The sequence below is a fragment of the Bos mutus genome, chromosome 24, assembly GCF_027580195.1.
Source record: "Bos mutus isolate GX-2022 chromosome 24, NWIPB_WYAK_1.1, whole genome shotgun sequence".
Lineage (NCBI taxonomy): Eukaryota > Metazoa > Chordata > Mammalia > Artiodactyla > Bovidae > Bos > Bos mutus.
The window spans coordinates 41,788,611-41,815,350 of record NC_091640.1 but is presented as its reverse complement, the minus strand read 5'-3'; the positions used below and the strand labels follow the sequence as shown (position 1 = coordinate 41,815,350).

General features: G+C 45.7%; 1 protein-coding gene across 4 annotated transcripts in view; it reads left to right on the top strand.

Moving 5' to 3' along the window:
• The first annotated feature begins 326 nt into the window (after positions 1–326).
• Positions 327–26,740, top strand: part of PPP4R1 (protein phosphatase 4 regulatory subunit 1) — a 48,438-nt gene continuing 22,024 nt past the window's right edge. For 3 of the 4 annotated variants that reach the window (XM_070361779.1, XM_070361778.1, XM_070361777.1), the window contains exons 1-6: positions 327–461; positions 554–598; positions 19,152–19,287; positions 20,109–20,215; positions 23,798–23,940; positions 24,388–24,534. In XM_070361779.1, coding sequence (XP_070217880.1) covers positions 455–461; positions 554–598; positions 19,152–19,287; positions 20,109–20,215; positions 23,798–23,940; positions 24,388–24,534 — 585 coding nt within the window. In that variant the 5' untranslated portion in view covers positions 327–454. The remainder of the gene's footprint in view (positions 462–553; positions 599–19,151; positions 19,288–20,108; positions 20,216–23,797; positions 23,941–24,387; positions 24,535–26,740) is intronic. The other variant, XM_070361780.1, reaches the window with a different exon arrangement.

The following is a 26,740-nucleotide window of genomic DNA, read 5'->3' as shown; positions in this document are numbered from 1 at the left end:
GCGCGGAGGCGGCGCTTCACGCCCGGAGGTGGCCCCGGCGCGCGGCCGAGCAGACGGGCGGGCAGGTGCCGGGACCGGGGCCCGCGGGCCGACGGGCGGCGCCAGTGACCCAACAAAGCGCGCGGGAGGCCCCGCCCGGCGAGCCCGGCACACGGCGCGGAGCCCCGGCTATGGCGACAGTAGCAGCCGCGCCTCGGACTCGGCTCACCAAGGGGCCGGCCGAGCCGAGAGCGCGCCGGCGGGCGGAGCGAGCGAGGCGGGAGGCGGAGCGGCGCGCAGGTGGGCGGGGCGGGCCGGGTCCGCCCGGCGTCCGGAGCCGCCCCCGGCCCGCCGCCCTCGGCCCGCCCCGCGCGTCCCCGCGGCACCGCCCCCCGCGCGCGTCCACCGGCCGCCGCGCGCGCCGCCCCTGGAGCCCCGGGTCCCCGGGCGACGGCGGAGGAGGGGGCGCCGCAAGATGGCGGGTACGGGCCCCGCGGCGGGCGGCGGGCGGGGACGCGAGGGCGCGGGGCGGCGGGCGGCGGGCTCACGACCTTTCTTGTCTCCCTCGGCGCAGACCTGTCGCTGCTGCAGGAGGACCTGCCGGAGGACGCGGACGGATGTGAGTGCCGGCCGGGCGGGCGGGAGGCAGGGCGCGGGCGGCGGGGAGCCCAGGCCTCGGCGGCTCGGGGCTGCCGTTCGGGCGGAGCCGCGGCGGCGGAAGCGGGAACGCGGCGGCTGGTCGGTGGAGCCGGGGCCGCGGCAGTCAGGGGTTGGGGCACCGCCCGCCGCCCGGAGCCCTGCCGAGGCCGCCGGCCCGGGTCCGGAGCCCGGGCTGCGGGGTCCGGGGGGCCCGGGGCCGCGGAGGCGGAAGGGGCGGCCCAGGCGGGACAGGCCCGCAAGCATCGACCGCCTTTCTTCGGTGCAAAGGCTGGCGGCTCGGCCGGGCCTTCCCGCGCCTCCACGCCTGGCTTCCTGGGGACCGTGAAGTTTCCGAGTGGAGGAATCTTGTGCTTCAGGAAAAACAAAAAGTTTGACATTGTTCCCGGAGGAGCGTCGGGAAGGAGGCGTCCCGCTCGCGTGCTCTGCTCCGGAGTCGGAAGGGAGCTGGGAGGCGGCTCCGGCGGGGGCGGCTTACGGGGACGTGGGGGTTCCGGGAACCGTGAGGTGGTCCGGACCGCCTCGGGGGTCCCCCGGGGGCTGTATCTGGGCGTCGCTCCTGTAGGTGCCGGGAGCTGATCCCTAGCGTTGTCTAATGTGGTTTCCTTGCCCAAATTAAGCTCAGTTTTTAAATTACTGGGTGTTTTGAGTGACGTGAGGGAAATTGACTCTTTATAAGGAGCTTTTAGAAAAAAATATTTCTAAAGTGAATGAACCATACGTAAACTCGTGTTTGGTGCAGTCTGGGTTTACGTGCTTTTTTTTTTTTCTTCAGTAAAAAGGCTCCCTGTAGGCAGCGGTGCTCATGTAGTGAAGGCCGGCTCTCCCATCTCCTTTCCTGCTGTCCGCTAGGACGCGCGCACCTGCTGATAAGTTTCAGGTGTCGGTTACCGCAGCTCTGGGGCTCCTGCAGGGTTAGCGTTGGAGAGTTGACTAAGGACTGTCCCCATGCGGGGCCTTCTCAGGCGTGTGTTTAGGTCCAAGGCTTTTTCTCGGTGGAAGACGCCCCTCTGCAGCAGGTGTTGAGGACTGTCTCATTCATTTACTGTCACTTGGCTGCCCTGGGCAATCAAAGCCTATGAGATGAGCTGCAGTTTTCTCCTTCACCCTTAAGGAGCACGGTCTGGAAGGGGCAGCCCACCAGTGTGGAACTCGGCCTGATTTCTTTAGGACTCTCCAGACTGCTGAGGGTAGAGCAGCAGGGGCGGTCACCCTCCGTGCCCCTCTAGCGGTTCCCAAGCAGCTTTGATGATGTAAGTGTGACAGTGAGGTGTCCGGGCATCCCAATACAGTCGTGGACACACTGGGCTTAGGAGCAGGACTGCTTAGTTCCAGCCTTGGCGTCCTCAGTTTGAGCAGACTGCAACTCACTTGAACTTCTCAGTGCCAAATGTGGTCATTTGTAAATAGGTGTAAAAAACGTTAGCTACCTTAGAGAGCTGTTAGAGCCTTTCATAAATTAATTCACACAAAACACTTAGAATAATATCTGGTAAATAGTGACTACGATGTGGTGGTGGTGTTACAAGGGAAGCTGGAAAGAAAGTGCAGGGAGGGGATACTGATGTTGAACATTACGCCACAGAATTTACATATTTACAGGTGCTGCTGGTGCTCTTAACTTTTTTAAGATCCTGTTTGTTCCCTCTGTGTGTGCTTTATTGAAGAACAGTTGATTTACAGTGCTGTCGAGTGTGTTTCAATTTAGGATAAAATGTTCGACCTTAGAAGGTACAGGTAGCTTGTTTGCATATTTATAGTTTGGTGGAAGTCTTTGCTGGAATAATTGCTTATTTTTCTTAGTGGCTGCAGTTTCTACAGGTGATGCCTTTACCCAGAATATTCAGGAACAAGCCATTTTGGAACCTACCTATGGCCAGTTAAAGGACCCCTCAGGGTCTGTTGTGAAGGGAGGGGGGCGGTGAGAGGGGAAGCCAGCCTTGGGGCCTTGGTCCAGGGTGAGATGGCTGGGGAGGAAATGGAGAGGCTGGGCATGTCCTGGACAAGGGAGTGGACCAGAGATGTTGGGGTGGAGGAGGTGGAGGTTGGGCTGCCTGCACAGTTGGACTATGTCTCCGAGCTAGGTCTTCTGCCCCGGGCAGTGCTGGCGGAGGCTGTCTTGGGGCTTGCCCCTTCAGCTGCACCAAGGGCTGAGTCAGCTGCTTGAGCTCCAGATTCTTGGTGGCCTTTCTAAGACTAAGACAGAAGAGAGTCAGTGCTGTTGTACAAGTAATGAGCCGCTGGGGAGCCCGGGGGAGGCCCCAGGTGAGATCCAGATCTTGAAAAGGGGCCATCACCAGATCCTGAGATGAGAGTCTCAGGTCGTTCATTGATTTGTTTCATTTTAAGCCTCTAGTCTCTGTGTAGAATCAGTAGAAACGTGAGTAGAATAGGAAAGGGTTGGTCAGAGATGGACTTAACTGATACTCTCGGAGGGGAAAAAACCCTAATGTGTGAAAAATGGTGCCTTGTATGTACACCTCAAAGGGTCATAGAGAAGAGAGAGAAGTGGAGTCTGTTAGTTGTGTGTGACCCTTGGCAATGCCATGAACTCTGGCCGGCCAAGGCTCCTCTGTCCGTGGTATTTTCCAGGCAAGAATACTGGAGTGGGTTGCCAGTTCTTTCTCCAGGGGATCTTCCCAATCCAGGGATCGAACCAGAATCTCCTGCATTGCAGGCAGACTCCTTATCAGCGGTAAATAAATAACATCTTTGTACGGTACTATTAAGTTTAGGAGAATAGCCCATTGAAAAACTCAGTTTGCTTAAAAGTGATACTTCCAGTACTTAACCGTCTGATGAGACGCACTTTGAATTTCAAAGAGAAAGCAGAGCGACTTCCAAGCTGGGTGAACCCTTTGTGTTCCTGGGATGATGGGTACCAGTGTGGAGTTACAGATGGACTCTCGGAGGAGGAGATTTTAAGTTTCTGTCATCAGTTCTTCACAGGCGCAATCCTGGTGTACAGTTAAGTTGCTGGATTTCTAGGGTAGGTGAGATGGGACTTCAGATACAGTAGGATTTGATGAGTTAGTGTTTGTAAAAATAATTTCACTGAAGGAGTTTGATTAAAATTTAAATTTTGGTTCAAGTAATATGTTGAAGAATATTATTCTAAAAGAAAGATGACATCAGGTTAGTGGTTTCCAGTTGCTCTCGTACATGAGTTCTTCCTAGAATCGATGGGACTTGTAGACTCTGGTGTTCTGATACTAATAAAGAAGTTAACTGATATGCATAGAAACTTAATGATTCTCTCAGGGGACAAAACTCCTCTAAGTACCAGCCAGAATTTAAGCCAAATCTCCTGATTCTAATATTTAGAGTATTTTTATATTAAAGACCATTTTTCCTTTAGATTCCTGAGTTTGCACCATCGAGCAGCCCCAGCTAGTATAGGCAGTTTGTTTGAACCTGTACTTAGAATAATACCCTTGAAGGTACATGTAGCATGCTGCCTAAGGTTTAATTTAACCTGGTAGGGAGGGGTGATTCGAATGAGGCTCATGCATAATACAGCTAATCTAGTCTTCGTGTTACTTTCTCTCAGCTATGACTAGCGCGCCTTGGATGGGCCTTGGAGCTGTGTTCTGGAATATGCCATAGCATGACTTTTTCCTGTTGAAGTTTTGGAATCCTGTTCCCCAATGCTGTTTTTCCGGTTTGAAGCAGTTAGTGATCGAACCAGGGCTGACGGGGTGTAACTACCCTGCCTCACTCCTTTCGGAGCCTCTGTGCCCACGGCTACTTAGGGAGACTGGGATTGATGAGCTTCTTGGGAGTCATACCACCTGGGGAAGTTCCGAGTGTGTGTTCCCAGGTGGCCGGCCAGTGGGTCGCAAACCCCAAGGAAGGCGTCCTTGAAAACCGTAATGTTTAGAAGAGTTGTTAAATGGGGATTTGGGAGAGTGAGTCATGAGAGTTGTAGCATGTTTCGACTGCTACCAACAAGACTGGACAGGAGAAGTCTCTATTTGGAGATAATACAGTTGGTGTCCTAGAAAAGGGGCTTAAACATGGGGTTAGTGGCACCCATGCGCGTATGGAATCAGTTAATGATGCCTTGCATCATGATCCCGCTTGTGGAATTTCTCAAAGAAAGAGTCCTCTTGGGAGAGTCATCTTTGTCTTCTGTAACTACACGTGTCGTGTCGGCCTCTTGGGCTGGTGGCTGCAGGATTAGGGGACCCAGACAGCTGAACGCGGGGATTTCTGTTTGTTCTTCTGCGTGTGCCTTGTTTCTTCCTCTCATCCAAACAAAGGTGTTGTATTTGTTTATTGAACTGTCGTTACTTCACGACATGTGCCTTATATTTTGGAATTTCGGATTTCTCTCTCCTGATGACAGAGAATGTTTGCTGTCAGCTACAGGATACGGTGGGCAGTTCCTACCCTTGAATTGGGGGGTTGTTGGGCTTTGAAGTTGCATCTGAACATACAGCTGTTTTAATGTTTTGAGAGAAGAGCAGGTGACACATCCTTGCACCTTGGGGAAGGTGGTGGAAAGGCCCGCGCTCCCTGGAGCCTGTAAGAGGGGACTTGAGCACAGGCCCCCAGGCCACCTCCCCACAGTCCTCCCCTCCTGAGTTGGTCTTTTTAGACCCCTTCTCCCCAGACCTAGGGGCAGACTCGTTTTCCTGCCTGATTGGTACCAGTGTGGGTAGTCTTTGAGCATTTATCATGCTGTGCTTAGAGTTGAATGTAGGGTAAGAAGTACCGGGCATCGTAAAGCTCAGAGCCAACTCCAGCTGCAGCCGGGGACCTTCACCCGCTGTATCACTGTCCATACCGTCTGGAGCGGGCACCTGCTTTCCTCAGCTGTGTTCTGTCTTCACAATGTTGCTGGGCTTTGGGCTGGCTCCGCCACGCTGCTCTGAGCACTCAGGAGCAAGTCTCTCTGTGGACATACCCGTTCCTTCTCTCGGGTATGTACCTGGGGGTGGTTTGGCTGCTGAACTTTATAAAAAGCTGCCAGCCCATTTTCTAGAGCGGCTGTGCAGTCTCCTCACCACTCCCCTCAGCCCCGGTGTGTGGGAGAACCCAGGTGCCCCGCACCCTCGCTGGTACTTCTTTGCAGTTTGAATTTGCATCTCTGTCAAGTCTGATAGTGCTCATTTTTTTCATGGCACTTTCAGCATCTGTCTTTTTTGGTGAAGTGTCTGTTCAGATCTTTTGCTCGTTTATTTATTGGGTTATTTGTTTTCTAAGTTTTGAGAGTTCTTTGTATATTCCAGACAGATCCTTTCTCAGATACGCGATTTGCAAATGCCATTTCCCATTCTTTGATTTTCCTTTCATTGTCCTAACAGTGTGTTTTGAAGAGCGGAAGTTTTGAATCTTGATGTTCAGTGTATTATTTTTTCACAAATGCCCTTTATCAGGTTGAGAAAGTCCCCTGAGTCTCCTGAGACTTTTTTGGAAATTAGAATTGAATGTTGGATTTTTTCAGATGCTTGTTCTGCATTTATGATTTTTTCTGTAGTCTTTTAATATGATGAATTGCATTTTTTTAAAGTAAGTATGTTAATATTTTTAACGGGATATTTAAAAAATACACAAAAGCAAATGAACCATCATAAACCCACCACTCAGCTTTCACTTATCCACCCTCTAACACCTGAACTTTTGTGGGGGAGGCAGTAGAGTGCTTTAAGGCCATCCCAGGTGTCGTTTATTATAACTGTAAATCTTTCACAAGTCTGATGTTCTAATCTGTGGACAGAATGACATCTAAGGGTGCAGTGAGGTGTGATAATTTATGAAAGTTTAAGTGGTTAAATTCTTAACACATTTTCTTTGCATGTCCTACTGTAATAAAGCTCATCTGTATAACTACTAAATTCACTTTCATCTAAATACTGACTACCAGATTAAAAGAAGCAACATCTTGCTTGTTTGCTTGTTTTTATCTTGCTAATAAGCACATTTCGCTGTTTGGGGTCAGCCTCAATGGTAACAAGAATATTGTAAAACTTCATGTTTTAAATTGGTTTGCAGTATCATTCAGAGGATCACATGGACGTGAGTTGTGCTGTGTGTCTCCTGAGCCAGTGGTTCCAGGGTTATAGAAACCAGGAGCTAGAGGGCAGATTGTGTGTTCATTCTTTTCATGTCAAGCATGAAAAAGTGTAGACCCAAGCTCTTGCAGATAGAGATGGTGTGGAGGCAGACTTTGTTGTCTTTCAGTCGATAAGTCGCGTCCCACTCTTTGCGACCCCATGGACTGCTGCGCGCCAGGCTCCCCTGTCCTTCACTGTCTCCCGGAGTTTGCTCAGATTCATGTCCATTGAGTCCATGATGCCATCCAACCATCTCATCTTCTGTCGCCCCCTTCTCCTCCTACCCGCAATCTTTCCCAGCATCAGGGTCTTTTCCAGTGAGTCAGCTCTTCACATCAGGTGGCCAGAGTATTGGAGCTTCAGCTACAATTCAGACCTTGTAGGTTTTAAAAGTTCTTTTCCTAAATATCATCTAACATAGCTGTTTAATTTTTTTTTTTTTTTAACATAGAGCTGATGAGCAATGTTGTGATAGTTTCTGGTACATAGCAAAGGGGCTCAGCCATACACATGTCCATTCTCCCCCAAACTCCCCTCCCATCCAAGCTGCCTCATAACACTGACATAGCTCTTTAACTTGCTGCAGAAGGGAGGTGGGAGAAATTTCTGGATTTTGTTCATTTTTAAAATCACCACGTATTGTCGTATTGTGTGTTGGGCATTGTGGTGTAACCTTGCTGACACTCCACCTGTGAGGTGTGCAGCCCCACAAATTATTAACCATGGAAGTGGCACCTGATGAGGCTCATCTGAACAGTTAAGTGATTTGCTCAGTCACCTGCCTTGACAGTGTTAGGGCCCATCTACAGCTGGCCGACAGTCTTTTTTTTTTTTTTTGTCACAGGGCAGTTGTATCTTGCTTTCAATCACCAAATGCCTTTTTTTCTTTCTTTATTTTCAGTGGAAGGATAATTAAAATATTGTCTTGGTTTCTGCTATACATCAACATGGATCAGGCATGGGTATACATGTCCCCTCCCTCTTGAACCTCCTTCCCACCTCCTGCCCCATCCCACCCCACTAAGTTGTCACAGAGCACCAGTTTGAGTGCCCTGAGTCATATAGCAAATTCCCACTGGCTATCTGTTTTACATGTGTTCGTGTATATATTTCCATGCTACTCTCCATTCACCATCCCCCCATCTTCCTAAACCCCGACAGTCTTTATTATTGTGTTACTCCTTATTACTGTACCTTTCCTGCCTGCCAGCTGTGACTGCCCTTCATTTATCACTAATTTAGGTCGTCTGCCCTCCTGAAGGTTCTGGAGGATGTGAAGGTCATAGCACGTTCCAAGTATTTGGTGGGTAAAATCATTTTTGTCCAAGTAGCACCTGTCTGTCATGGGCATATTGGAGGCACAGTATACCCTTTTTCTTTGTATTTTAACCCACTCGTGTGTAAGGGAGCCAGTCGTTGGAGCAGAGGTGGGAAGAGTGCTGTGTGATCTGATGTGTCTGGTTATCAAAGCAATCAGTCCAAACTCTTGTGGCTGGATTTATATTGAAATTTGTACACAGCTTGGAAGTTGTATTCAGAGTCAGATTTGATATAAATTATTTTTACATTTACATCTATCAAGTTAGTTTTTGGTGGAAATAAACTTCAAGACTCAGGTAGATTCAGCGCTTCATTTCTGGGGGTTGGTGGCAGTCTGGCCCTGGATTAGCTCGACTTTTGCATTTGGATTACATACAGAAAAAAAGTATCACTAATCGAGTAATTGGGTTAGCACGACTGCAGGTGACACGTTTGCTCCTGGAGGAACAAACCCCCATCTATAACGTATGCGAGTCCACCCCTGTGAGCCCTCCGAGTGCCACGTCTCTGACCTGCAGATGCTGCACAGACAGCGAGGTTTTGGTACCTAATTGGAGAGCAGGTAGACACGCCCCTGCCTCTTTTATGTGCATACCTTAGGGAAATGTTTTTTTGAAATATTCATAGATTGAACTTTAGCTCAGTGTTGTCGTTGAGTCATGTCCGACTCTTTGCCACCCCACGGACTGCAGCACCCCAGGCTTCCCTGTCCATCACCATCTCCTGGAGCTTGCTCAAACTCATGTCCATTGAGTCGGTGATACCATCCAACCATTTCATCCTCTGTTGTCCCCTTCTCCTCCTGCCTTCAGTCTTTCCCAGCACAGGGTCTTTTCCAGAGAATCGGCTCTTCACATCATGTGGCCAAAGTATTGGAGCTTCAGCATCATTCCTTCCAGTCAATATTCAGGATTGATTTTAGCACATTATTCCAGCTTAAATTCAATTGTTAAATTAAATATGCTCTAGGACAGATTTATTCTTAGGAGTAAAGATCATTTCTAAGAACTTTAATATTCAAAGAAAAGATTTCTGATAAGCATTATAGTGTCAGAAATTGAAACTGGATATAGCAGGTGCTCAAGGAGCTACATCTGGAGCCTTTAATTCTTCACCCATCGCAGAGCACCCACCACACCATAGGACTTCAGTATACACTTGCTGAGATAAATCGTGATTTTTCTGGTCAAGCTGAATAAGGCCGTAAAGCTAACTTGCACTAAAATAATGAAATGGTTTATTTTTAAATCAATTACTTGTTACTTTGAGAACTTTCAGATTTACACGAAAGTTGCACAGATGTCACAGATAATTCCTCACCTTTAAGTGAGGAATTAACTGAGTTAATTCCTTAACTCTTCACCTCCATTCAGCATTGTTAAAAGAGCAATTTGCTCTTCTTTTTCTCTCTACAGTTGTAATTAGATACACAACTTTAATATATACTTAACCTTCTTTGTTGCGTCTTTTAAGATGAAGTTGTCTCAGTTCAGTTCAGTTGTTCAGTCGTGTCTGACTCTTTGCAACCCCATGAATCGCAGCACGACAGGCCTCCCTGTCCATCACCAGCTCACAGAGTTCACCCATGTCTAGACCTAATCATTAGGCTGTATCTCCTGAGAGCAAGGCCAGGCTCCTCTGACAGCAAGTTCAGAAAGAGTAACTTTGACACTGATCAGTTATGTAATATGTAGTTCATTGTCGGATCTCACCAGTCGTCCAATAATACTAGTTACAGCAACTGTCTTGCCTTCCAGGCCCCTGCGCTGCATTTAGTTGTCTTGTCTCTTTAATTTGGAAAAAATTCTCAGCCTTTATCATTCATTATAGAGAGTTTTGAGGAGTCAACTTGGTTTTCTGTTTCCTCATGATTTAATTCAGGTTTTGCTTGCTTCTTCCTCCCTCCCTCCCCTTCCAGGGATGCTATGTTAAGTAATTCCCTGGTTTTCCCAGTGCTTGTCTCAGAAGGCACCCGATGTCAGTTCTCTGCTCTCAGTTAAAGTGTGATGCCTGCCAGCTTTCTCTACTTTAAGATTCTTTCCTTTTCCTTGTGTTGCTGGTAAGGGCAGTGATTTGACTCCAGGGATTTTCCATTCCCAGGCAAGCTGTACACACCTCTTGGCATTAGTGTGTGTTGATGACTCTCACCTGAATCAGTTACGTTTCCTCGCTAGCTTCCTGCTTTTCAGAAGATTTTTCCCTTCCTCTCTGTCTATTTGTTAAAATGTGTAAAACCCCAAATGTTAAGGTAGCTCTTATAAAAATGATTAAATCTGTATGGTTTGTCTTGTTATATATATGGTTTGTCTTGTATATCCATTTTCTGATATAAAGGACTTGGGAAACAACAAAATTGGGCAAGTTTATTGTGGCCTTAGCATTATCAAGGGGAAGATGGAAGGGGAACAGACCATTGGCTTTTTCCTGTTTTAGCAGCTCTTCCTAGAGGCTGTGTGGGGATAGAAGGATGTGTTTGATGAAGCTTGGAGAAAGTTAGGGTGTATACAGGTATCAGCTGTTTCAGGTGCCAAGCTTCTCAGAGGTGCTGATAGGCTAATGATGTTGGGAATGTGTGTGTGGGGGGCGGGGTAAAGTGCTCTTAAAGGACCCTTGTCCCCTCACGGGTGTCCGGACCACCTCCTCATGAACAGTTATGAGTGAACAGGCATTCTTCAGGAGCATGAGACTCCATCATCTGAGTTTGTTTGTTAACAAAAAGATTAGCAAACAGGCTTTGTCTTCTGGGACTTTATCTGTGTTTGGTTTGGAGGGCAAAAGGAAAAAAAGAGGAAATGAAACACTGCAACTGCTGGTGGAGAAAAGCACTGGCTCCCCCAAGACTGGGGGCAGTTCATGGGAGGAAGAGATCTTTATCAGAAGGAGTAGGAAGTACTTCCTGGACGGTATTTGTGAGTAGGTGAGTTTCAACTGCGATGAGGAAAAAGAGGGCAGATGAGGAGCAAGCAGCTCAGGACGGTAGAGCTTGTGGCACCTGCAGAAAAGAGCCCCCAGCGTGGGCTGTGGGGGGTGGGGTGCATCCAGGTGGGTGGGGGAGGGGAGGCCGGGTAGCCTGGTTAGAATGAGGAGACGAGTAGACAGTTGACCATTGTGATGGTGGAGGGCAGTGGTCTTCACACTTAACTACTGGATATCTTCTAAAAATAATTTAGAAAACTCACATTTTTTAAGTTTAAAGGTATTTTCAAAATGAAACTGTCATATCACTGTTAAAAATGGAATTTAAATAATATAGCACTTACATACACTATTAGCCATTTTCAAAAATCCAAGAATAAACTCTTCAAATTGCGGATTTTCCATTGTTCTTTGATCTATTTCCTTAACAAAATTTTACCTTAATATATTTTTATGCTTGAAAGTTTTATTACCCTGTCACATTTTTTTGGCACCAAAGATATAAGGAAAAATTTAAATTTTTAATTTCCTGTGGGCATAAAAATCTTTAAAACTTTGTTTTTGTTATTAATAGTTGATCCACCAGAATGTATTACAAATTATAATAAACACTTGGTAAACAAAATTTTATTGAATAAGCGTATCAATAAAGTGGAACTTTTAAAAAATAACTTATGTATTCATGGGTGAATATAATTTATTGCTTGAATGAAACTATATTTAGCATAAGTTTTACTTTTGATTTTCAGAGCTGTAAGCACAGAGAAATTTTGTTGATGTAGATAAATGGATGGAAAGAGTTTCGCTAGTAGTGCCACTAATTTTCTTGAATTTCTTCCAACTTACATGTCAAAAATCTGAAAATTATTTTTAATGAGCTATCAATCATTCAGTTATTTTTAAAGTAAAGAATTGTGGAACAAATACCTGACTTGTGAAAGTAGATATTGCAGCCTTCAGAGAGGTGGTATCTTAATGCTTTCGTCCATGTGTCAGAGGGTTGCAGTGGAGGGTTTTTGCTTGGGGGCCATGCAGTCTTGAGCTCAGGGAGGTGGGAGATTGTGGATGGGAACACCGTGGGTCCACACCCTCGGTGCATATCTGTGATGGAGCATTCCTGGAAATAGGTCTGGAATAGCCCTTAAAGTTACCTGCTTGCCTTGCTCCTCGGGAAAACTTCATGTACCTCTCGTGTATGTGTGCTCACTCGCTTCAGTAGTGTCCGACTCTTTGTGACCACGTGGACTGTAGCCTGCCAGGCTTCTCTGTCCGTGGGATTCTCCAGGCAAGAATACTGGAGTGGGTTGCCATTTCCTTCTCCAGAGAATCTTCCCGACCCAGGGATCGAACCCATGTCTTTTAAGTCTGCTGCATTGGCAGGCAGGTTCTTTACCACTAGTGCCACCTGGGAAGCCCTCTTTCACCTTACGGGGTTCAGATACCTCAGTCTGTTCGAGGCAGACGGTATCAGAGCCTCTGGGTTAGGGTATTGGAAACTGAGAGGTATGGGAATACAGAAGACTTTTTAGAAGTCGAATTCACAGTTCTTAGCGACCGATTAGATAATGGGGGCAGGAAAGGGCTTTGAAAAGCACCTGCAGGCCTCATGCCTGAGAACTCAGGTTCCTGGGGAAGTTCATTAGCGAGTCTGCAGGAGAAGCTGGTTTTGTATAAGACTAATTTGGACAGTTGGGTTTTCAGAAAACACATGACATGGAGGCGGAGACCCTGAAGGACCTGCAGCCCTGGACACAGGGATCAGAACAGGAGAACGTTGGGGTCCTCTGCATTGCGAGTGTGGTTGAAGCTGCGGGTTATCCAGGGGAGGAGAGGCGTGTGTGTGAACAGCATCCGTATGAGGACAGAGTAGGGGGAGAGAAACCACTTACACAAAAGGTTGTGAAAGAAGCAAGGATGGTCTAGGAAGGTGGGAAATACTCAAGGTGGAGTACGTACTCCCAGAGAATCTTAAGAACTAGAGAGGAGGCTGTCGGGATGAGGGATGTTGAGTCCTGCCCCCAGGCCGCAGGTGGGAGGCCTCGCCCCAAGGCCACAGAATCAGAGCCCAGAAGCAAGGTCACCTTCAAGCTGGCTGAGCCTCTTTGTAACTGTTGCCAAAAGCCCCTGATGATCACCAACAAAACTTCCTGACTCCCAGCTAGGCAAAGATGCCCACTCCAGTGAACAGCCTACAGTGCCCCCAACCAATCATCTAACGCCAGCCTTTCAGCAGGGATTTTCTTTGTCTTCAGGCTCTGGTGCTCTCAGAATACCCTGAGCTTTGCTTCTTTCCAAATGAAAAAGATGGTTTTAATTAACAATTGATCATTTAAAATCACATTTAAATCACTTATTCATATAGTTGAATATGTCCACTGCTCAAAGGAGGTAATGGTTGAATTTAACTATGTTGTTGCTTAGAAAATCTCATAGGCAGGTTTTCCAGCCAGGTAGGAAGATTTTGCAGTCTTTGAAATGTAGAAGGCCAGGTTGATCCAGGCCCCCACTTCCTCCCGCCTCACTTCTGTGTGAACCCTGTGCCCTGAAGGTCTTCTCATCTGTCTTGAGGTGACTTGGTTTTCCTTGACACCCTGTCCCCAGGCTTCTTGGCTTAGGCCACTCTTCCACCCTCTGTCCTGTGGGGCAGCCCCGTGTCCTCCCAGGACTTGTTCTCCGGGCACACCTAGCAGTGTAAAGTGAGGAGGACGTTGTGTGTGTGTTCTTTGTAGCATGTTTTTGTCCGTGTCTGTGCACACCTGTGCTCATAGACACTTCTGTTTGTACACACTCTGTTTAGGTTTTGTATCTGTGTTCTCTGTTGAGTGCCTGACACTCAAAGTAAACAGGAGACAGCGTCCTGCTTACTGGTTGAATGAGATGAGTGAAGACATTTAAAACTCAGGGAAACCATGCTGAGGTTGTCTCAGAAACATGTGAATTGTAGCTTTGAGGGAATATTGATGTCCTAGCTTGACACTCGGAGAAGGCAATGGCACCCCACTCCAGTACGCTTGCCTGGAAAATCCCATGGACGGAGGAGCCTGGTAGGCTGTAGTCCATGGGGTCACTGAGAGTCGGACACGACTGAACGACTTCCCTTTCACTCTTCACTTTCCTGCATTGGAGAAGGAAATGGCAGCCCACTCCAGTGTTCTTCCCTGGAGAATCCCAGGGATGGGGGAGCCTGGTGGGCTTCTGTCTATGGGGTCGCACAGAGTCGGACACGACTGAAGCAACTTAGCAGCAGCAGCAGCTTGACACTGTGTTAGATGCATGATAGATGTTATCTTTGTGTGTCTGAAAGTCTTGACAACAAACACGTGTTTGTGTGAGGAAATGCAGCCAAGTTGTGAATGACCTGCACAAGTTCACAGGCAGAGTTCACGAGGAGCAGGACCTGAGATTTGGACTCAGATTTGTCTTAACTTTTAAGAGCCTCTGTCCTTGTCACATCACTCTCGCTGTAACCATGTAGGGACTAATCATCTTTAACATTTCAAATGGGTCAAGCTTTAAAATTTTTAAGTTTTAAGACGTCATTTTCCTTGAATTTAAAAACGGCTGGAAGTTGGGTGTTGGTTCCTGTGGTTTGGGTTTCTGCTGGTGCCCGAGTGGGGCCTGAGCAGACGGAGCCTTCCTGTCCTGCAGGGGTGTTGACGGCCACCTCTGCTGTGTGGCCCCTTAGATTCACACACGGGGAGCGATTCACTTTTATAAGTAACAAGATGAAGGCCCTTGTCTTAGCGCTTCTTTCTCTTGCCCCCCTTTCCTGGATGTTCTCTTTGTTTACACTGTAACACATTTGATTCTGGTCTGATTTGAACTAGAAGGATCTGTTGACTCTGACTTGAGGCAAGATGCACTAACGCTTAAGGATAGGGCTTCAGTTCATATCCGAGGTTTCTTTTCCCGTAAGGAATTCTGTTAGAATTCACTAAGAAACACAAGTTTTTGTTGACACTTGTATCATTTAGCTTCTTCATGGAAGCTTTATTTTATAATTAAATATTAAATTTTGAGAAATGAAGGTTTCCTGCACAAGTGTAGGAATTCTGCCTCATGTTGACCATTCAGGTCATCGTTTTTCCTTTCCATGCTGGTCCCCTTTCAGCTGCCCAGGATGGGTTTACAGGGGAAGAGGAGCCTTGGGATTTGGGGAGTATAGATACAGTTTGAAAAAACATTTCAGAATGATTATTGTTTTCATTGCTTTTCAGTCATTTTGAAATTTCAAATGACATTAAAAGCCAACATGATTTTTTCACTTCATCAGTGGAGGAAGTTGGATGTTTAAAGCAGTGAGCACTGTAAGGGGCTCTTACTGTGTAATGTCCAAGAATCCGGAATCAAGGAAGTGATCCAGAAAGGAGGGGCAGCCTTGGAGCACAGGTCAGGCAATGAAAGATCCTTCTCCTCTCCTGAGATGCTCCTTGTCTGTTTTGTCTGATAATTAAAACGGCCACTCTGGCTTTCTTGTGCTGTGTCATGTTTTATGTCTTTTTTTCTTAATCCTTTTCTTTTCAACCCATGGGTTGAAATTTGGACTTTAAAAATACATTTCCAATAGACAGACTATAGTTGAGTAACATCTGTAGTTTTTACCTTGTTAGTAGTTTGTGATTCTCTACCTTTTGACTTATGTTTAGTCTATTTATAAGTAATGTAATTATTGATCTGATTGCGTATTTCTCTTCATGTCTTTTTTTCTCTTTTGCTCCTTTTGTGAGTTTCTTTGGGGATATTAACTCAGTATTTTTTAGTATTCTGTTTTAATTCCCAGTTGGCTTTCTAGCCATCCTTTCTTGCATGTTTCACATTGGAATTGGAAATATTAGTCGCACAGTTGTGTCTGACTCTTTGCAACCCCGTGGACTGTAGCCCACTAAGCTCCTGTGTCCCTGGAATTCTCCAGGCAAGAATACTGGAGTGGGTAGCCATTCCCTTCTCCAGGGGATCTTCCTGACCCAGGGATTAAACCCAGGTTTCCTGCATTGGAGGCAGACTCTTTACTGTCTGAGCCAGGGCTCCTAAGGATTGTAATTGGCATCTTTAATCTACCATAATCTATTTAAAATTAATGTACTGCTTTGCATAAGCTATTCACAGTCCTGTAGCAGTATAGGTGCGTTCACGCTCTGTGTTCTGTCTTTTTTATCTAGGATGCTATTGACTGTACCGTCGTTTATGCTGCAGGATTTCTCTTTAGTGGTGAAAGCTTTATTGATTATCTGTGTGCTTCTCCTACTTGTCACCCGCGCAGGCGTTTGCAGGATGGCTAGGTAAAGACTGAAGTATGCAGTCTGTAGCCACAGTAATTAGATCATTGCTGCCTCCATAAAGAGGAGACCCAGAGCCACTTAGTCCAGTCAGGAGTTGATGAGGAAGTCCTGACCCTGGAGAGGATGTTCAGGCAGGGGGCGTCCACCAGCGCTGGCAGGAGGCTGCAGCGCTGGGGAGTGTACGTCTGCCCCAGCGCCCTGCTGGGGCACAGCACTCCCTTCCACGTAGAGACGATCCTCAACCATGATGTGAAGATAGGCAGAAATACAAGTGGAGGAAGAATATGGTTTATTACCCTCTTGGTGTTTCTCAAATATAGTTGTTCAACAATCTGTGTTTAAGCCTGTTGGGGGTATTTATTAAAAACGATCGCTTCTGAGTCTCACTCCACACCTGCACAATCAGGGTCTGAGTATGAGATGTGGGGGGTCTGCCTTTTAGGGTGAGCTCTCCAGGCTTGTCCTAAACACAGCCATGCGTGACTATCACAGTTCTGGCACTTTTCCCAACAGCCCCTGCCTTTTTAGGGACCAGAACCTGCAATGTTCATGTTTATCTTTAAGATTGACAGGTGTGCAACTGATGAAACAGTTTGGTCATAGTCATAGAATTCTAGAGCCTGCATAAAGGCACCTTCCAAGTCATGCCAGCCAACAATCCTAGAGGAGGAAACAGGCCAAATGATAGTGTCTGGGTGGTTTTACAACTGATTCATAACGCGTGAGGTACTTTGCTGTAACTCGTAGATCAGAATAACCTGGTAAAATCTTTCTGTGTGTAAGAAGATTCTGTGTTATTTTCAGTCCAGTTTGAGTGTCTACCTTTTAATTGGGGGTGTTTAGAGTGTTTGCACTTACTGTGATTACTGATACGGTTTGATTTTCCTCTCATATTGCTGTTTCCTGTTTGTCCCATGTATTTTTTCTTCCTTTCATCCTCTTTTTTGTCTGAGTATTTTCTGTGATTCCATTTAATGACATTTATTGGCTTACTTGCTGTATGTTTCAGGTGGGGTTTTTTGGTGTTTAATAGCTGCTGCAAAGTTTATAATTAGTGTGATCCTCTGACTCATTACCGTCGGGCTTCATGTATATGTATACAGTATACCTCACTCTCTTTCTGCCTTTGTGCTGTTGTAATCATGTTTTGGGCTTCCCAGGTGGCTCAGTGGTAAAGAATCTGCCTGCCAGTGCTGCAGATGCAGGAGACCTGCGTTCAGCCCCTGGGTCAGGACGATCCCCTGGAGGAGGAAATGGCAACCCGCTCCAATATTCTTGCCTGGAAAATTCTGTGGACAGAGGAGCCTGGTGGGCTACAGTCCATGTGGTCACAAAAGAGTCAGACACAACTTAGCAACTGAGTACACATAGTCATATATTTTACTTCTACACATATTATAAACTTCACAGTAAATTTTTTCTCTTTATTTTACAGTGCGTAGTTTTTCCCTAAGCAATTATCTTTAAAGAGTGTGTTTTTTTTTCCAAGAAGAAGAGGCGTTTGTATTTGCCCACATATTCACCGTTTCTGATAGTCTTCATTCATTTGTGTAGGTTCAGATTTCCATCTGGTGTAATTTTCTTTTTGCTTCAAGGACTTCCAGTATTTCTTGTAAGTTTGCTGATACTGATGCCTGTCAGCTTTTGTATGTCAGAAAAAGTCTTTATTTCACCTTTATGTTCAGTTCAGTTCAGTCACTCAGTCGTGTCCAACTCTTTGCAACCCGTTAACCACAGCATGCCAGGCCTCCCTGTCCATCACCAACTCCTGGAGTTCACCCAAACCCATGTCCATTTAGTCGGCGATGCCATCCAACCATCTGTCGTCCCCGTCTCCTCCTGCCCTCAATTTTTCCCAGCATCAGGGTCTTTTCAAATGAGTCAGCTCTTTGCATCAGGTGGCCAAAGTACTGGAGTCTCAGCTTCAACATCAGACCTACCAATGAACACCCAGGACTGATCTCCTTTAGGATGGACTGGTTGGATCTCTTTGCAGTCCAAGGGATTCTCAAGAGTCTTCTCCAACACCACAGTTCAAAAGCATCAATTCTTCGGCACTCAGCTTTCTTCTCAGTCCAACTCTCACATCCATACATGACCACTGGAAAAACCATAGCCTTGACTAGATGGACCTTTGTTGGCAAAGTAATGTCTCTGCTTTTTAATATGCTGTCTAGGTTGGTCATAACTTTCCTTCCAAGGAGTAAGCGTAAAATCACCATCTGCAGTGATTTTGGAGCCCAGAAAAATAAAGTCAGCCACTGTTTCCACAGTTTCCCCATCTATTTGCCATGAAGTGATGGGACCGGATGCCATGATCTTAGTTTTCTGAATGTTGAGCTTTAAGCCAGCTTTTTCACTTTCTTCTTTCACTTTCATCAAGAGGCTCTTTATGTTCAAGAGACATGAATTTCAAAGATATCTGAATGATTTCTGTTTAATAGGTCTAGAGGTGTAGGTTGGCTTTTCCGCTTTCAATCCCTTCAGACCTGCTCTGCTGTCTCCGGCTTGTGTTCTTCCTGATGAGAAGGATGCTGTAGTTCTAGTCTTTGTTCTTCTCTATGTAGTGTGAGTTCTCTGACTGCCTGGCAGAATTAACCCTGTCGGTATCTGACACTTCATTTATTTACACGTTGTCAGTGATCTGGTTGAACGTGTGGGTTCTCAGGTCTGTGGGATCACTCCTTTCTGGTCACTCTTGTTCGTTGGTCACACGACTGAGCATCTGCAGCCTCTGACCCCTGTGCTTCTTGGGGCGGTTAGAACGCACCCATCAAAGGAGGAGAGGAAGCCCCTCGTCATCCGTGGCCTCCGACCCAGCTTCTCCTGTGGCTGTTTGTCCTCCAGATGCAGTGAGGGGCGGGCTGACCTGTGCTGCCTGGGAGGCCCGGGCGCCTCTCCGTGCGCAGTTGTATGAGGAGTGTTCTCATGTCTCTGATAGTTGGTGTGGATGACTGCAGCTCAGAGTCTGATGTGATTGTTGTACCTTCAGCCCTGGACTTTGTCTCACAAGATGACATGCTGACGCCGCTGGGGAGACTGGACAAGTATGCTGCGAGTGAGAACGTATTTAACAGGTACGTGCACATGCTCTCCACTGGGGGAGGCGGGAGGGTGGCTTTTATTGCACGAATTTCAGTTCACAGAAGTACCCAGTTTAGAGCAGGTGTCACTGCCACGGGCAGTGAGAGTCACCCAGCTTCACTGCTGGTCACAGCTGTGGCCGCCCTTACACTCGTTACTCCTCTGTCCTGTAAGAAAACGCGCTCTTTCTTGGCTTTTTGGCAAAAAGCAACCAAAAAACCCCACTTCTTTTTTGCTGTTAAGCATCATTTTGCCGTTCATGTGAAGTGGCTACTGAGGAATCTGTTATTCCTCCAGCAGGGGGCGGTGTGTCCCTGCCGTGGACCAGGTGCTGGCTGGCGGGGGCATGGGGCATGGCAGGGACGTGCGCTCTCTCTCCCCAGTTGCACTGTTTCTCCACCTGCAGCCCCCAGACCACCTGGGAAATTCCCAGTTTCTCTGGGAAATTGGAAAGTCTTTCTAGCATCTTCTGAGTGTATATGTATGAAACTCATTTAATCAAATATGTAAAGATAACATTTTATATAAAAAATGATACTTTTCCCCTATCTATGATAATTGAAGGTATTAACAATTACTTGAAACAAATTTTCAGTGACCTTAGGAATTTGTCTGATAAAGGTGAAACATTCTGATAAATGTTCAGTCTCATCTTAATTAAAATAAAATCCATACCAGCATTTGTCACTTAGAAAATTGTCACTTATAAGATGTGTTAAGAAAAACTTTTGAAATCTGTATGGATTCTGGCTTTCAAATTCTGAATACTAACTGTTGGATGCCACTGACCGTGGTATAATCTTCTTCTGTGCAGACAGATGGTGGCCCGGAGTCTGCTGGACACGCTGAGGGAAGTGTGCGATGATGAAAGAGAGTGCATTGCCGTTCTGGAGAGAATCAGCAGATTAGCTGATGACTCAGGTGTGTGTTTACGCAGGGGAAGGTTTCTTTTATCAAATTTAAGTTTCTAAAAACTAATGAAAAACTTAAGTGTAACATGAGGTTTCTTGGAAATATTTCCTAAGTAAATTATCTAACCCAGGAGTAACAAGAAAATAAAAAACCTGTTACTAAGATCCAGACATTTTATATACCAGGCCCATTTAGTTTGACTTTGGAAATTTTTCAGAAGAATCTAAGAACATTGTTTTGCATCATGTACATTCAGAATAACTCATTACTGTAATAAAAATTGTAAGCTTTTTTGAATAAGTAAAAAGGGATGGAGTGGGGTGTAAAACTTTTTTGTCAAAAAATGCATTCTTACTTAAAAAATGTTATTCATTGTAAAACTAAAGCTGTTTGTCTCTAAAGTGCAGATAGGAGGAGAGTCTGCTTAAAAGGTAAACTTGTTTTGAGACTTAGAATACAGTTTATTACGTTTTTAAAAAATACTTTTCACTGAGGCAAAACATACATAAAATATACCATTTTAACCTAATATTGCTTTGAGCATATTCCTATATTTGATTTTAGAAACAATTCAGAAATAAAATTTTTTCTTAAATCCATGATCTCTTTATTGAAGTGGGTTATTTTTCCATTTCTGTCAAACTTTCTGGCATGTCAGCATTCTCATCCTTTAATTTTTAGATGAGCTCATTTTTTGGTGAGCGTCTCTTTTTATGGGAATATGTTTACTGTTCACATTAGCCTTACTTAGATAGTTTCATTTTCCTGTAGAAAAAAAAGTTAGTAAGCTCGCTAATATTCTATTACTATCTCATATGATGTTCTGTGTAATTGCTCATGTATATGCCTGTTCCAAAGTGGTTTTAGGCGAGTGTCATCGCTGGCACCCACTCCAGTACTCTTGCCTGGAAAATCCATGGACAGAGGAGCCTGGTAGGCTGCAGTCCATGGGGTCGCTAAGAGTCGGACACGACTGAGCGACTTCACTTTCACTTTTCTCTTTCATGCATTGGAGAAGGAAATGGCAACCCACTCCAGTATTCTTGCCTGGACAATCCTAGGGACAGTGGAGCCTGGTGGGCTGCCAGACGTCTATGGGGTGACACAGAGTCGGACACGACTGAAGCGACTTAGCTTAGCTTCATCATTATTTTTACTTAAGTTTATTTTTGATTTGGCAGAGATAAACAATTTAACTTAAAATTTTGGTACTGTTGCATTCCATTGTATTTATTCCTTTCTTAGTAGAGACCTAAATATTTGTTAAGGCAGAATTTGTATTTCTTCTGCCTGTTTACCAACTGCACTGCTATTTTTTAATATGTGAAAGTGAAAGTGTTAGTTGCTCAGTCGTATCCGACCCTTTGCAACCCCATGGACTAGAGCCCGCCAGGCTCCTCTGTTCATGGAATTTCACAGGCAAGAATACTGGAGTGGCTAGCCATTCCCTTCTCCTGTATGTGTTCTAAAATGTATCTCAAGTTGTTGAGTTCCTGCTGAATATCTCTGCTGACATTTATACTTTGGATACGTGTAAACAGTATATACTCTATGCCAGGTTCTAGATTGAATGTTAGAGCCATTACCAAGATAAATAAGAATTCCTTTCATTAAATTAACAGTTGAGTGAGTGCAGCTGACGTACTAACAGTAAGCCGTAACAGGGAGGATTGGGGCTGGCTTCCGACAGCTGGTGGCATCTGAGCTGGGTCTGATGGTACAGAGGGGAGAGGAAAGGAGAGGTATAGGGGTCTGGGGAATTTAGGACACTGGCCCATTTGGTCAACAGTGGGTTTACTCATCCTGCAGTTTAGAAAAACTAGGCTTAAGCGAGGGGGCTGAGGGCTAGATTGTAAACATTTATACTGTTTTGGGCCTGAGAGTTCACACTGCTTGTGATTTGAAACAGTAATGCAGAGAGCGTTGACTTGAGGAGAAGCTGGGTTGGCAGGAAGGCCTACTGGGCAGCTCCTCTGACTGTTAGGAGTCGTCTGGGAGCAGTGTCAGGGTCAGAGGGTTGTCAGAGCCACGCTATCGCAGCCTCCTTGAGTTTGAGGGTTCTAGTCTCTCTGTCAGATGTCAGGAAGTTTTGGTCTTAATATTCTTAATGTTACGTTTCCTCTACCTCAGACTCCTATTTTTTTTAAGTTTTCTTTTGTTTAAGTAGATGTTTTATTGTTGATGTTCAGTTGCTCAGTCGTGTCTGGCTCTTTGTGACCCCATGGACTGCAGCACACCAGGCTTCCCTGTCCTTTACCATCTCCCAGAGCTTGCTCAAACTCATGTCTGTTGAGTCAGTGATGCCATCCAACCATCTCATCCTCTGTCATCCCCTTCTCCTGCTCTCAATCTTTCCCAGCATCAGGGTCTTTTCAAATTAGTCAGTTCTTTGCATCAGGTGTCCAGAGTATTGGAGTTTCAGCTTCAGTCCTTCCAATGAATATTCAGGACTGATTTCCTTTAGGATGGACTGGTTGGATCTCCTTGCAGTCCAAGGGACTCTCAAGAGTCTTCTCCAACACCACAGTTCAAAAGCATCAATTTTTCAGCGCTCAGCTTTCTTTATAGTCCAGCTCTCACATCCGTACATGACGACTGGAAAAACCAGAGCTTTAACTATATGGACCTTTGTCAGCAAAATGTTTTATACATTTATACATGGTTCAAAATACAGAACTCCTGTTAGATACATCTTTTGTCCCTAATGAAGTCTTTGTAAAGTGAAATTAGCTGGTCTTCGTTTGGGGGTTTTATTTGCCTTGAAGGGCTTCCCACCTCAAGATTCAACTTTTTTTTTTTGACCTTGCCCTACAGCTTACAAGATCTTATTTCCCCAATCAGGGATTGAACCTGTGCCCCTCTGCAGTGGAAGTGAGTACTCCTAATCTCTGGACCACCAGGAAAATCCCTTAAAATCTTGTCTTTTAGTGCTTTTGATCTTTTTTTTTTTTTTTTTAATTTGGATCTCTGATTCACCTAGAATTTATATTGAGAGAGCAGTGTAGGAGTCTTACCTTTTTCCCTCATATAACCAGCTTGCTTTCTTACCGTTACTTAGGGGACAGTTGGTCTTTTTGAAATGCTGTCACATTTAAATTTGCCATATGCACTTGGGTCTTTTCAGATTTTTTTTCTTGTTATTTTTATTTTTATTTTTTTTCCTTTTTTTCTTGTTATTTTTAATCTGTCAGTCCTTTAGCATTTGCTGACCCTCTATCGTCATAGTTAAGTCTGACTACAAACTCTGCACTCACTGGCTGCATTCAGGTGAGGAGCCAGTCCTTATAGCCTGTCTGGGGGCTCTGAGAGAGCAGAGTTTGTGGGTGATGCCGTATACAGTTGACCTGAACTCAGGTGGAAGTCCTCACAGGGAGTGACCGTAGGCTCCAGGCAGGCTCTGAAGACAGAATCTGGGAGGGGGTGACCTTGCCGTGTCTGTGAAGAGCATCACAGAGCGGAGCACGTTCCCTGAGTGCTCACAATGCCGGGAGGAGAGTCTGGGGCTCTTCTGGGGGCCCTCCTGACTGCCCGCCTGGCGAGAACCCTGTGCGGGGAGGACACATCCACTCAGCCTTCCTGTCGTTCCCGCAGAGCCGACCGTGAGGGCAGAGCTGATGGAGCAGGTGCCTCACATTGCCTTGTTCTGCCAAGAAAACCGGCCAGCAATCCCGTACGCCTTTTCAAAGTACTTGCTGCCCATTGTGGTTCGCTATCTCGCAGATCAGAATAACCAGGTAGGAGGGCCCTGTCCACGTTCCCACAGAAATGTGTGCCATCTGGTGGTCTGCTTAGAGTGTTCCTTCCACTTAGACCTGGTCATTTGGTTTCTCAGAATGACAAAATGACATCTCAGAGAAGATGGGGAGAGCCTAGGAGATCGCTTTAGTGCCGCAACAGACAGCGCCAGTGGCTGCTGCTCATCTGCCACCCTTCCAGGCGGCCCCCAGAAGTTTGTCACAGGGAGACCTCTTTTCCAGGAGTGGCTTTTCTGTTCCCCTTGATCTGTTACGACGCAGTCTGCCAAGTTCTGTCTTTGCAGAGCAGCCACCAGTTTTTGTCTGCAAAGTTGTGCCAGTTGTGAACCTTTGGTTGGATGAGGAGTCTCCACAGTTGTGAACTTCATGCCTTAGGGTTTCATCATACTGTGTGTGTGCCTCATTGATGTGTTTGTTTTTTCCCAGGTAAGAAAAACGAGCCAGGCAGCTTTGCTGGCCCTGCTGGAGCAGGAGCTGATCGAGCGCGTCGATGTGGAGACCAAGGTGTGCCCCGTCCTCGTGGAGCTGACAGCCCCCGACAGCAACGATGACGTGAAGACGGAGGCTGTGGCCGTAAGTAGAGCTCAGTTTTTCAGTTCAGGGAGATGAACTAGTGTGTGACCATAGGTGACGTTAGACACGATGCCATATTACTTGTGGTAGGGTGGGTACGTGTTGGGTATCAGAGTAGCCACGGGTCATGGAATTTGAAACATAAATGCTGGGCTTGGAGTGGACAGAGGCTTTGGAGGGCAGAGGTGTCTTTCCTGGAGGGCTTGTGCCGCGTGGAGCTCCTGGGATGATGATCCTTGCTAGGCTCAGAGAGGCCAGGATGCACGGCAAGAAAATAGTGAATCAGCTGTGAATTCATCTCATCAAAAGGAAAAAGTAAGATGGCAAAGATAGCCAGGATCCTTTTAAAAACGCTGTATTGAATGAAGACGCATTTGAGCTCCTTGAGTTGCTGTTGAGCACTTTTCTAGGCACTGTGAGTGCGCAGTAAGAAAAGAGAGTGATGCTGCCTGTTGCTCCTGTCCTTGATGGCATGCTCTTTGCAGGGAGTAATATATGATATGTTACAATTACTAGAAAAACACACAGATTAAGTCGTCATGCACATAATAAAGTCAAATATGGTGAGTTTTCTGGTTTTTGGACATGGTTAGCAAATAGTTTGATTACTTGAGAGCCATCTCAAGTTGGGCTTGAGTTACATGGGTAGTATGTTGTCATTCACATCTGTGTTTCCTCAGTTTATCATTCACATCTGTGGTTCCTCAGTTTAGAAAGTAAGAATTCTTAAAATAGAAAAGTGATCAATCCATCTGAAAACTAATTTAAATTATTTAGGTAGTGAGAATTTGCTGTTTAAACCTAATACAATGGCGTTTGTGTTGATATGAAATAAAATTACACTAGAAATAATTTAATAGTGCTTCTGGGTCTTTTGTAGGACGAATTATATTTTCTCTCTAGTGCCTTTCATTGGAAGTTCCATTATTTTATTTTTAGATACTTAGGTACCAGTTAATAATGAATTTAGATAGTTTCCAGTAATTGCATTTTTATTGGAGTGAAATTCACATAACATAAAATCAATCATGTTAAAGTTCACAATTGAGAAGCATTTAGTACATTCATTGTGTTGTATCACCTCTGTCAAGTTCCAAATCATAGATTTTTTTTTTTTTAATTTCACAAACTTCTCAAGAAAAAAGAAATCGATTTTGGTGTAACTGTTGGTTTATATTGAGCAGAGTTTAACTTGCTGTGTTGTAATTTTTGATGTGATTATGGAATAGTAAAACATTGTAATTATAACAGGGCTACACCCAGTGCTAGTGAGAAGCGTGTGCTCCTCTCACAAGTGGTTTGCGTTTATTCCATTATGTTTTGCATTCCCTATCTTCCCGGTTGTTTTGTTTTGGGAATAATTCATCCTAAGAATTTAATTATGCCAGATTGGTGATGCTGTGTATCTTTGCATCATTAGCTCGGGCTTGGAGATGCCTGGAAACAGTCTGGAGTCAAGAAACCACGCTGCTTTAGGGGATGGGGGGTGTCAGTGTGCCCCGCCCCCCGCCCCACTCTGAGGGTCGTGGGTCTGATAGGGATGGGCCAGCCTGACTGACTGTGGGCACAGAGATCTCGCCATTTGTTTAGGTCTTTCCCTCATCTCCTCATTGTTTGGTAGTTTTCAATAGATCATGTATGTACTGTGTTAAATTTCATGTTTGTTTGTTTTTCATTATTGTGAATGTTATACATTTTCGGTTGTTCATTGATAATTTATAGAAATACATTTTTTTTTTTCATTCTGTCCTATGTCCTGCAAACCTCCTTAAGCTCACTTGTTTGTTGCAGTGGCTTCTTGGTAGGTTCCTCGCTGTGTGGTCTGTAGACAGTCATGCACATATGGGTAGAGTCCCCTTTCTATCCAGTCAGTTGCCTGTCCTCCTAGTATTTGCCTGGGCCGGGGGTGGACGTAATATATAATGACGACAGACCGTCAGGTTTCCTTATATTTTAACTCTGGGGGGGAGGTATTCAAATGCATTGAGCTGGTTTTCAAACAGTCCTCACTTTGCCTGGAATGGTGTTATCCAATTCCTGTGCATCTCAGACCTCTGTCCATGCCTTCCTGGAGCCCTGGTGTTGCAGAGTAAGTGTGTGGTCTTCCCGTTTGCGAGTTTCAGAGACAGTGGGTGCTTTGCACAATGAGGGCTGGCTGTGTGCAGGCTTTCCTTAGCAGTGACAGTGCCCTGCGTCCAGACCCTTC